Here is a 12,764-nt window from a genome sequence, read left to right as displayed (position 1 = left end):
AAAAATATAGTAAATAAAAACAATATAAAAAATTATTTATGACTTTAAAATCATACATAATGTTAAATATTTATTTAATATAGAGACTATTAAATAAAATATAAAAAAATTAAATAAAACAATATAAAAATATATTAAATAAAAACAATATACAAAATATAAAAAAATATTAAATAAAGTGCGACTTAACTGGGTCGTGCCTAGGTCCCAGCAGACCGGTCGTGCCTGGATCCCCAACACAACCCGACGCGTCCCAAGTCCTGCCACGTGTCATCTTCACGGAGAACGGGAGATGCTTTGTACTAAAAAAAATAAGCCCATGGAATAAATAATTTCAAAACAGACCCATTTAGATAAATAATTTGTAAGAGAAACCCATTTGATATTTTTGTCTATTTCTAAGGCAATTTTCTGTGGAGTCATCTTAGAAAGGATCGTGGTAACAATTTTGTAATTAATGAAATGAAAAAAGCTTTTTACCCTAAAAACTAGGATGGATTTTACTTAAAAATCGTCTTCTTTCTCATTCCATTCCCAAAATTGAAGTGCAAATCCCCAAGCTACATTCTAAGGTTTACTAGTTCCTTAGGGTCACATGGAGCATGCCTTTCCCTCGCATTACCTCAGCCCTCTCATCCGCTCTCTCCCCTTCGTCCCCTGCCATGTTCCTCCTCACTCTCCTCTCACAATCACAACAACAACCTTTCCAAAATGACACCAAGGAGGTTTGAAATGACGATGACGATAAGGACCGCGAGAACAACAACGTCATTTCATTCGCGAAGATCCTCACTCCCTCCGACGCCAACAATGGCGACGACTTCTCTGTGCCACGCTTCTGCGCCGACTCGTGCTTCCCTCCACTCGACTTTCGCACCGATCTGCCTGTCTAGCTCCTCTCTGTCGCTGACATCCACGGCGTCGAGTGGCGCTTCCGCCACATCTACCATGGCACGCCACGCCACCACTTCTTCACCATCGGCTGGAGCAAGTTTGTCAATCATAAGAAGCTCGTCGCCGGCGACACTGTCATTTTCGTCAAGGACTCCCACGGTAATGGGGTGCCGCCTAGGTTTGGTGCTAACTAAGTCTTAACTGGCAGTGGGGTGCCACCTTCTCCAAGGTCCGATCATATTGCTGTTGTACATGAAAATCATCTCCATCTAATCATTTGTGCGAACTCTACAGATGGAATGGTCTCGCCCAACGCAGCTAGGAGAAATACCATCACCACGTGCTGGACATGCTGGTGTGACAGTAGGGGAAAACTGGTTCATTGTTAGTGGTGGTGACAATAAGAGTGGTATGCCTTTTTGCCACTTAAAGTCATACTTTTTGCATTGAGGAATGATTTTTCATTGTAAAAAATATTGCTTGATATATTTAACAAATATTATTTGAACTTTTCGAGTGTACAAGTGTATGTTGTGGGTCAAAGTAAACTAAATCAAGCAAACAATTACTCTATTAGATCATTTGCTTATAGCTCCATTCCCCCAATTCTTTGTTTTCCCTCTGGTTTTGGATATTTCCTGCATAGATGGATGTTAATAGACATTTTTTTTGCTCCTCAATCCTTTTAACATATTTTGAAGATAGGGTAATAGATAAATTTATGGCACTGAAAGGACAGTAAGGGGTGTAAAAGCTTTGATAATCATGCATTGGTGCAATGATATTAGTGCTTAATTATGTGAAATTTTTATGCATATTATTTTGTTGTGAAAGAAAGTTATATAGGAACCATTGCCATTTTATTGGGATCACTGTGAAGATTAATAACTTCTGGGGTGGTTATTATATATCTATATGACTTGGTTGGTTTCCTAGGTTGTAAATTTACTGATTATTTTGGATTCCATTACATTTCTGGTGCTCTGTTTTGTTTTAACTATATATCTCTTTTACTATTTATATATTCCATGTTATTCTGCAGGGGTCTCTGAAACGATTGTACTGAATATGTCTACACTGACTTGGTCAGTGGTAACTTCTGTTCAAGGACGAGTTCCTGTTGCCAGTGAGGTACATTATTTATGTATTTTAACAAGGTTGCATTTGATAAGAAATCTAGCTATATTACTGATTCTTGTTAACTGCATGCTATGGTGTAATAAGGCTATGTTTCTAGTGCCATCTGATTAAGATAATTAAAATGTTCCCCTTTACAGGGATTGAGCTTGGTTGTAAGCTCTTATGATGGTGAAGATATACTTGTATCTTTTGGAGGGTACAATGGACGTTACAACAATGAAAATATTATTTCAAAATTTTGCCTTGCTTCTGCTTTCTTTTGCTTTTGTTTTATCTTTCGCCTTCGTTTGATTTGGTTTGCTGCCTTTAGGTCTATGTTCTTAAACCAAGCCACAAATCAACCTTGCAATCCAAAATAATTGAAAATTCCATACCAGACAGTGTTTAGACTATCCCAAATGTAAAAAATGTGGAATCTGAATTTGAAGTAGGCCATGATGCTGATCCACCAATATGTATTATTACAAAGGATTTACATTATTTCTTTCTGGTTTTAAGAATCCTCTTGTTTCTGTATTTAATTTTGTTAATTTTTTTACTGTGGTGCTTTATTTTATAAAAAAATTAGCTCGTAAATCAGATTTAACAAGATATCTACTTTCCTGGCTGCATGCCTTTGTCTCATAGTCCAAGATCTAAAAACTGGGTATATTCTTCTGTTTCAGTTTTTGTTCTCTTGTATTTATAACCTTGCACAGAATCTAGACTATATTAAAGATTTTTATCATCATCCTAGAACTTGCAATGAATCAATTCCCTTACATACCCCTCAAATTAGCCTTCAACTCAACTCAACTCATGTAGTTTTAAGCCTTGAATTTGTCATAAAACCCTGACCCTAGCCTGCTAAATTATTAATCCTTAGTTTCTGTCACTTTAAGTATCATAGAGTAACAACACATTATGCTCATGTCATTGTGTCAGTGAGTGATTTTTCTCTTATTGCCAACATAATGAACAAGGAAAAATAATAATGAAAAATCAGTTCGGAGTACATAAATAACTCTGAAGTTCAAACCACAACTACATTAATATGTGCAATTATAAATATTTTATTTCCCTCCTCAAGTAGCTGATTGAATTGAAAATTATGCTCATCCTCATATTATAAGTCAACATTTTTTAGACTGTTCTCCTCCAATCTGTGGTTGTGGTACCCTTCTTGATTAAATGTTGTTAGCCTCCAGGCCTCCAGCATGTTATTCCTGTGTAGTTCATGCCTATGGCCTTCATTTTGTAACCCCAAAAGAACAGATCATATTCTGCACTTGTGCAATTTCTCTTTCTTTTCCCTGTCGGTCATTGCTTTCATATTTTGGCTGTCATACAGAAATCCAAAGGTGATCTTGTATCAGTCTTGAAGGCTAAGAAAGAAGTGTTGGAATCATCACTGAGCAAGGAGAAACCATCTTCTAGATTTTTGTAGACTTTTTTTTAAGGAAGCTATGTTTCAGTATCCAGATAGACCTTTTTGTAGACATTAAACCATGAATTGTAGCATAGGCTTATTTGTATGTTAGTTTCTTGACTTTACCCATTGATCAATCAAATTAGTTATCCAAACTGGATTTCTCTATTTGGCTTCTAAATCCTCTTCATATGATGCTTTATTGTTTCTATTTTGTCTCATTTTTTTTAACCTTTTTATTCTTGTGCCAGGAAGAATTAAAAGCCCAAACTCCAAAATATAATAAGTTAATAACTGATAAAAGAAACCAGTCAATTTATAAGCCCAAGAAAACTGATTGATCAAGTGAAATCATTAATTAAGGATTACATGTCAACAATGATTAGTTTTATACTAAATCGTTATGATGCTATTTCTTTTCAAGGAATTTTGGTTAGAAGAAGCCAGTGACTAATGTTTGGAAATTCATTCGCATCACTACAAAAGTTCCTACTTTTCAAAGCATAAAAATAGGAAGCAATAAATTATATCTTTTTTTTATTGAATTATTTGACTAAACCAAAAACACAGTGATTCTTTTGAATATTAAAATTCATTTTAAGAGGTTAACCTAACCTTATTCATTCATGTATAACTTACTACTCTTAGTAAAATAAAGCTTGGTCGTTATGCAATTTTTTGTCCAAAATTTGATTGATCAATGGGTTGATGCTCTCATGTCCTTTGAAAGCTTTTCATGTTGAAGAGTCTAAGAATAAATCTGTAGAAAACTTCTTATACATTAATAAATTAAGAAATTGAGATATTAGTTAACAAAGACTGCTCTTATATATTATTAAATTAAGAAAACTTCTTATATATTAATAAATTAAGTAATTGTAACTATATGTAATCAATTAATGTTTGACAAAGTTGTTTAATTTCCCAAAGGTTTGTGAGAACAAAATATCAGGATATATAAACCATACATTACTACTTATGTAAAGGGAATGATTGGCCATTATGCCTAACCATAAAAAGATAAGACTTAGACTACCATATTTATTTGACCAATTGGGATGTGTGGCACGTGGCAAACTATGCGCCATTGCTTTTTCTTTCGGGCGGCGTGGTTAGTTCATAAGAAGTTTTTTTAATATATAACTGCATTGTTTCGCAAGTGAACTCAATTGAATATTGTATATTATTGTTAAATAGTTGCATATTGTCCCTGTAAGTTTAATTACATCCTTTCCTGACTATGATGCAGCCTTTTGCTGTAGTTTTCTTTAATGCCTATATGATAGATATATACCCATGCTTCTAATTTCTAAATGATTCTAGAGCTTTTTAATATATAACTGTTGTAGGTTTTGATTTTTTTTAGTACTTTATAATAATAATCTTAAATCCCCTCCAATTAGGTTCTAGATTGTAATTAGATGCAATTTAGTTATTTGGATGTCACTACTAATGATAATCCAATTAGAACCAGTGAGAATCCAAGTAAAATAGAAAAGTTCATTGGAGGGAATAATCTATATTCTATACTTCCTCAGAAATTTGAGCTAAAAGCACACGATACATCTTTTAGTTCCTTAATTTAATAACAATTATTTTTTCATATAAAATATTTTATATCATTGAGAATATATTCTATGAAAGAAGTCGTGATCACAGTTTCCTTATTTTGTGCCATGCACTTTTTTGCAGCAGAGTCAATGGTATATGGTGTTGTGTTGTTTCAGGAGCTCTTGACAAGACATAAATCTATTGTAGCTGAATTCCTTTCCAAGAATTATGAATGGGTAGGTTCCCTTTCAACCTCAGTTTAAAGTAGCATTTTAATTTTAATTTATACACTTGTATACCGCCTTTTTCTTTTCCTAACATTCTATTGCTAAATAACATGCATGGGTGACATATTTGATTGATAAAGGTTCTCGTATATGGGTTTATAGTTTGGTGCTAATATGGGCATGACATTGATTTTAGAATTAAAGAGTTTTGATGAGCAATGCTTTTGGTATAAATTATAATCTGACAAACAATTTTAGAACCTCTAGTTCTGACTATTATTCTAATTTTTATTCTTTTCATTCATATGGCATGGTCCTAGTAGATCTATATTTTTTGTTTCCCTACTTCTAAATATTGACTTATGTACAGATTAAAATACACACATCTGGAAAATTCATTTTGCATGCATGGTGGATGAACACATTTTCTATCAAATAACCATATTTGTTTTTTTTATCAAATTGCCCTTGATTTGTGCTCTTTTTTTGTTTTGTTTTTTTACCAAATATAAAATAATTCTGGAAAGTACTGCAAATTTTGCTATATTTTCTTATCTCCTATAGGAATGGAACATATCTGTAACCATTATTTGAATTGAGATGCTCATGCTTTTATAAATATCATGAAGTTGATGAGAAATATTCTATTTTAGATTAACAAGCATTATTTTAGTCATGCACTCTAACATCATTTGGTATATGCTTCTACATATCCTTGCCACTAGGATTGGGTGCAGGGTAATGCTAGAAAATGAAAAAAAAAAGTAGCATTATTAGATTCTCTTAAAAATATAGTATTCGTGACCATCTTAATGGGTTAGTTATGGTGTTTATTCTACACTACAGTGTAAAATACAAAGGTTTTAATACTTTTTTAAGACGGTTCTTATTTGGGACCGTCTTAGAAAGTGGACATTCTAAGACGGTTATTAGCTAACGACCGTCTTAAAAAATACACTTTCTAAGATGGTTGTAAGCTGTGATCATGTTAGAAAATACATTTTCTAAGACAATTGTGAGTTAAGACCTGTCTTAGAAAGTCCACTTTCTAAAACGGTCGTTAGCTAACAACCGTCATAGAAAGATAGATTTTTCTATGACGATTGTCTTATAATCATCGTAGAAAGTTAGATTTTTCTATAACGCTGGCTATAAATATGGCTTGTAATCGTTGTTAAATGCGTTCTTTAACCGTCGTTAAATGTCTTTTTTTGCAGTAATGACTTTTCAACTATTCATTTTTTTTTTCCACAAATATAGATGGAAGTGTAATCCTATTTGAAATATTATCAAGCCTCTTTAATAGAAACCCACGGTCACCACTTCTCACCCAATCTCCTGTATCATCATTGTCCACACCATCAACAAGCTCATCCCAATCATTGTCTGTGCTAAAGTGTTTGTCTGCATTGGTTTTGCTAAACATGCTCGTGAGAGTGTTCTTTGCTATCTCAGAATGGGCGAAAATGTGGTGAGGTTAAGGGAGCGATGGTGTTGTGAGTGATTATTTGGTGAGGTTGAGGGAGCGAACTTTGCAATCTGATGAATCATATTCAAACATAAATTGAAATTAACTTTTACAAAAGTTAAGCAAAAGAACTTTTATAAATTAATTTTAACTTTGGAAAGGAATTTAATTTAATTTCTTTTCTTTTTTATAAATATTTATTAAAAAAAATTCCAAACAAAACTTGTGTAATTGCACTTTCTCCCCTTCTTTCCTTGCATTTGCTTCCTCACAAAAAACTCCATATCTAACCTACAACGGAGTGAAGTATCTATATAAATATACCTCATCTCATTGTTTCAAATAAATAAAAACATGAACAATATATTATTTTATCAAGTTATTTAAATTTATCATTTTTTTAAATTATAAGTAATTTTCATTAAGACAATCTTATTCTAAATAAATAAGATCATTATAAGTGACAAAATTCTCCATTTAAGTATTTAATAAAAATGTATATTTAAAGGTTAAATTATGGGCAATCAAATTTATCCTCTAAGTATTTAAAGTTATCATTTATTAAATACTAGTATATTTTATTTGAATCCGTTAAATAACCATAAAATACTTTTCGTTCATTCAGTAAAAAAAAAATCACATGAAATGCATACATTCAAGTATGGATATTACTCCTGTCATTGTAGCATTCCCCATTTCATGTTAAGTAACATAGAAAACTAGGACGTCAATGAAGTATCACTATCCTCCAAGATTGAGGATCATGCCAAAAATTAATGAAGAAACTCCAATATTGTGTGGGACATTGTTATTTTTTATTTAGTCTAATTATAAATTCTAATCATGCATGCATCTCTTCTAAGTGTTAGTTAGCTAGTTAGTCGGAAGTTAGTTTAGTTGGTTGGAACTACTGGTAGTTAGTTTGTTAGTTGGAAGTTAGTTTAATTGGTTGGAAGTTAGTTGTTGTTGTATTATATATAACCATCTATACAACTTTCATCATTGATTCAATACAGAGAATTCCATTCATTGCTTCCTATTTTCTTTTCTCTTTAGCTTTTCTTGCAAGCTTTCTTGGTTAGTGTTGCATTCAACAATGACAGGCATGAGATTTATGATGGTATTTGGAGGTGCTCTGTTGTGCAACTCCCTGATCTTGAACCTGCATCTTTTTTCTTTCGATTCCTTCATCATGACCAATGAGATTTCTTCACAAGACCAATCCTTGAATGTTCATAGCCCATACTACCTTCATTCAGGAGAAAATCTTGCAATTACACTCGTTTCTCCAGTTCTTGATCCGATAAACTACAACTCATGGAGTCATTCGATGCTTACTACATTGAGCACGAAAAATAAAGTCGAATTCATGGATGGATCAATCCAGAAATGTGCATCAAATCATCCTCTCCATGCAGTTTGGAGGAAATGCAACAATATGGTGGTTTCTTGGCTTGTCCACTCGGTTTGACCCTCGATAAGACAAAGTATCTTATGGATAGATATGCTAGAGACATTTGGAAGGACTTAAAGTCAAGATGCTCACAAGGAGATCTGCTAAGAATTTTAGAGTTGCAATAAGAAATGGCTTTTATCAGACAAGGTGATCAAATCATCATCGTTTACTTCACAAAATTGAGAGTTATTTGGGATGAATTGAAAAGTTGTAGGCCTGATCCAACATCATATAATGTAGTTCCATAGAGGTTTAAATGATCAATTTAGTACTATGAGATCCAATGTATTGATGATGGACCCATTGCCAAACATAGCCAAGGTTTTCTCATACGTTGTTCAGTAGGAAAGACAAATCAATAGCAATGAATTAACAGGAAACATGAGTTTGATCAATGCAGCAGGCAACAATTCATCGAATTATGAACATTCATGTACCTATTATTGGAAAGATAATCACACTATATATAGATGCTATAGGAAGAATGGTTTTCCTCAGAATTATGCTTCCAGAGGAGGAAAAAGAAGTCAAAGCAATCCTAGCAGAGGAAATTTAGGAGTAAAAGGAAACAAGGTATACACATATTGTGGTTTTTCTAACCATATTGTTGACGATTGTTACAAGAAGCATGGATACCCACTTGGACACAAACTTTACAAGGTTTAAAATCCACACATCAATAATGTCAGTGTTGTAAGAGAAGAAGGTGATGGTTCACCCTTAGATCGAAATCAAGAGACACAAAATGAAGATGTGAGATTAACTACTCATCAATATAAAGCCTTGATGTTATTATTGCAACAACAAGCTCCAGTCTAGAACAAATCACAAATAAATCAGATTGGTACAACTACTAACAAAGGTAGTATACTATCTATTACTTGTAGTGTTAGCAAGACTAGCCAAGATGAGTAAATTCTTGATTCTGGAGCCACAAATCATGTCATAACCTTCCCACATTTATTTTATTTATGTAAGAAAATAAAACCTATAATAGTTAAGCTTCCTAATGGCCATACGGTTACTACAACCCTTGCAAGCATAATCCAAATTACTCATTTTTTGTACTTGAAAGAAGTTTTATACATTCCTAGCTTTCAATATAACTTGATTTCAGTATCTAAATTGGTTTCCTCCTTGCCTTGCAAACTAACATTTATGAATGATAAATTTTTTATCCAGGATATGAACCAACAAAAGATTGGTACAATTGAGATGGTGGAAGGACTTTATAGACTCAAGATGATTTCATTCAAGTCTAAGTACAAGTCTGATTTTGTTAATTCTAGCATTTTCAATGTTTCTGCCTTTTCATGTAATAAAATACCTATAGATCTATGGCACTATAGACTTGGTCATCCATCTTTAGAAAGATTGTTGTTATTAAAATAATTTTATCCTATACTTACATCAGATAAGCAATTTGTGTGTGAAACTTGTCATCATTCAAAACAGAAATGATTATCATTTCCTAGTAGTGAATCACATTCTTCTTGTGCTTTTGCTCTTATACATGTTGATATCTGGGTCCTTGCAATGTAACTTCATTAAATGGTTACAAGTATTTCCTTACTATAATATATGATTACTCAAGGTTTGTTTGGGTTTTTCTCATGCATTCAAAGGCTAAGACACAATCTCATTTAAAGAATTTTGTTGCCAATGTTGAAAGGCAGCTTAAGTTAAACGTGAAAGTGATTAGGTTAGATAATGGATCAAAGTTTATCATGAGACAATTTTATGATGATACTGATATTGTGCATCAAACTACTTGTATTGAAACACCCCAACAGAATGGCTTTGTTGAAAGAAAGCATCAACATTTGCTCAATGTGACTCGATCTTTGTTATTTCAATCAAATCTTCCAACTGTCTTCTGGTCCTATGCATTGGTTCACTTTGTTGTTCTTATCAATTGCATGTCCTCTCCCTTTCTTAATAATCATACTCCCTATGAAAAATTACATGGAAGCATCTATGATATTGAGTCATTAAGAGTGTTTGAGTGTTTATGTTTTTCTAGTACTGTAGTAGTTAACAGAAAGAAACTAGATCCTAGGGCTGTCACTTCTGTATTTTTAGGTTTTAAGCCAAACACCAAATTATTCATTATTTTTTTAATCTTAAAACCAAGGCCATATTTGTCTTTAGGAGTATGATCTTCTATGAGGATTGTTTTCCATTCATTGGCCAAGACAAACTTGATCATGTCACTGTCTTTTCTATTCCTTCTTCTTATTCCATTGATCAATCTTATGGTGTCTCATCAAAATTACCAACTGATCATATCATGCTTGTGCCGAATAATACTAATTCTGATCTCTTGACTTTAGAGCAGTCCTTTAATATAACTAGAAGATCTCTGAGACAGACACACAAATCAAGCAAGTATAAGGACTTCCATGTTTCATACCCATCTTCAATTGTAGCTAGTTATTTTGCAAGTACTTGGCTCTATCCTCTTACTTCCGTTCTTTCCAATAGCAGATTGTCTCCTTCTTATGACAATATCATTTTATCTATTACACTAAATTTTGAACCTCAGTCCTATAATGAAGCTTCTAAGGATCCTGTCTAGATAGAGGCAATGAATGCAAGAATTATGGCTTTAGAACTTAATGATACTTTGGTTTTGACTGATTTGCCTCACATAAGAATGTTATTGGCTGTAAGTAGGTGTATAAGATCAAGCACAGATCTGATGGGTTAGTGGAAAGACATAAAGCCAGGTTAGTGGCCAAGGGCTACCCTTAAGTGGAAAGGCAAGATTACCGAGACACCTTTTCTCCAATGGCCAAGCTAACCACAATCAAACTTCTATTGGCCTTAACTACTATCAATAAATGGTATCTTAAGCAATTAGATGTGAATAATGCTTTCTTACATGGTGATTTGAATGAAGAGGTGTACATGATACTTCCTCAAGGTATGCAGGTAGCCAAGTCTGGGCAAGTTTGTAAGTTGCAAAGGTCCCTATATGGACTGAAACAAGCCAACATACAGTGGTATGCCAGATTGTCTTCCTTTCTGATTTCACATGGGTACAAGTGTTGATGGATTGGAAAGTGCTCTAATTCGTCCTAAGTAGTAAAATTAAAATGAAAGTTCGAGTTTTGAATCCATGGGAACACTGTTTGTACTTAGGTAGATGAATATTTTATTAATAAAAGAAGTTAAATAAAATTGACTAGAAAAAGTTATGAGAAAAATAGTAATTTAAATTGGTAGAAAATTAATTCAAATAAGAGAAGAAAGTAAACAAGAATTTAAGTTGATTAATTAAAGATAGAAAAATTAGAGAACCTAATAATATTGTAGAAGTAAATTCAAAAGATGAGAATACTGGGAACTAAGCCTACCAGAGCTACTATTTGATGTAATGTTAATGATTTTTCTCTATTTATAATTATTCCAATTTACACCTGCATCTACTAGGATACTCTAACTTTGGTCCTCTGCATGAAAGAGCCTAATTTATCTATTTTCTCTCATAAATCCCTTTGCAGAGCTAAAATAGTAAATTATATTAAGAATAGAGATGTATAACAGGCTAAAAAAATATCAACTTATTCCTAGTGATGACTTTATTTAGATATCATTTCCTATTTCTATTTGAAAATAACATCTCCCAATGCTACCCTTAAAACTTACCATGCAAATGGGTGATCAAACCACAAACAATAATATTAAGCACAAGAAAAGATAATGCAAATGTAATATTCATAAATAAATAGGAAGAGAAATTACATCAAAAGTAGTTGACTGTCAAGTTCCCAACAAAGGGGGTTTAGCCTCTCATAGTCATAGGAGGCTTTACAATTGCAAGAGGAGAATATTTAATAAAGGGGAATAAGATAAGAAAAGGGGATGGAAGGAAGGAATGACTCCTAATGATTAATTCTCTTTTTTCTAGCCTTTGCATTTTATAAGGAATTGTATTTTCTTGGAATTTCTATGTGTCTTTTCTTTCTTTTCTCTTCTTCTTTTATAGGTACAGATTAGCTTAGCTACGCGAACTTCTGAATTAGTTTTCTTTCCTTAATTAATTTGTTTTCCTTAATTAACATGATTTCCTTAATTAGATTGTTTTTCTTAATTAGTCTTACTTTCCTTAATTATCCCTATTTTCTTGGGCTTTATTTTACTCACTAAGCATCATAAATTCATCACTTTTAATATTCTCTACACAAAAACTTAAATGATGTTAATTTAACAATTATTTTCTCAAAAAGGAAGAATAAGGAGAGAAAAATTATAAATTCTTATATAATTTAACCCCAAAATATACTCATAATTAGCAGTTATCATACAAGCAGTGGGCTTCAGATCATTCTTTGTTTCTCAAACATAGATTCAACACTATCACTACTCTATTAGATTATGTGGATGATATTTTTTTGTCAGGCAATGATTTGATTGAAATACAAGGTGTTACACAACTACCGGACAATGCTTTTAAGATAAAGGATTTAGGTGACTTGAGATACTTCTTAGGTTTTGAAGTAGCCAAAAAACCTACTGGTATCAATCTATGTCAAAGAAAGTATGCCTTAGACATTCTCAGTGATGCTGATATGCTTGGATCTAAGCTAATATCTACTCTATATCAAATTATGCTAC

At 32.7% G+C, this 12,764-nt stretch overlaps 1 protein-coding gene across 2 annotated transcripts; it reads left to right on the top strand.

The window, feature by feature from the left end:
- The first annotated feature begins 517 nt into the window (after positions 1 to 517).
- On the top strand, positions 518 to 9,702 carry LOC106794119 (putative protein TPRXL). Of its 2 annotated transcripts, NM_001371835.1 has the most exons (5): positions 518 to 1,053; positions 1,189 to 1,303; positions 1,937 to 2,025; positions 5,170 to 5,229; positions 9,327 to 9,702. In NM_001371835.1, the coding sequence occupies exons 1-5, from the start codon at positions 712 to 714 to the stop codon at positions 9,534 to 9,536; spliced, it is 816 nt and encodes a 271-aa protein (NP_001358764.1). In that variant the 5' UTR covers positions 518 to 711; the 3' UTR covers positions 9,537 to 9,702. The 2 variants fall into 2 exon arrangements, with proteins under 2 accessions (NP_001358764.1, XP_040872826.1); XM_041016892.1 differs by lacking the exons at positions 5,170 to 5,229; positions 9,327 to 9,702 and adding an exon at positions 2,172 to 3,348 and having other exon boundaries at positions 523 to 1,053.
- Positions 9,703 to 12,764: the final 3,062 nt, after the last annotated feature.

Source organism: Glycine max, chromosome 7 (assembly GCF_000004515.6).
Source record: "Glycine max cultivar Williams 82 chromosome 7, Glycine_max_v4.0, whole genome shotgun sequence".
In the NCBI taxonomy this organism is placed as follows: Eukaryota; Viridiplantae; Streptophyta; class Magnoliopsida; order Fabales; family Fabaceae; genus Glycine; species Glycine max.
This window is presented reverse-complemented; position numbering and strand designations above follow the sequence as displayed.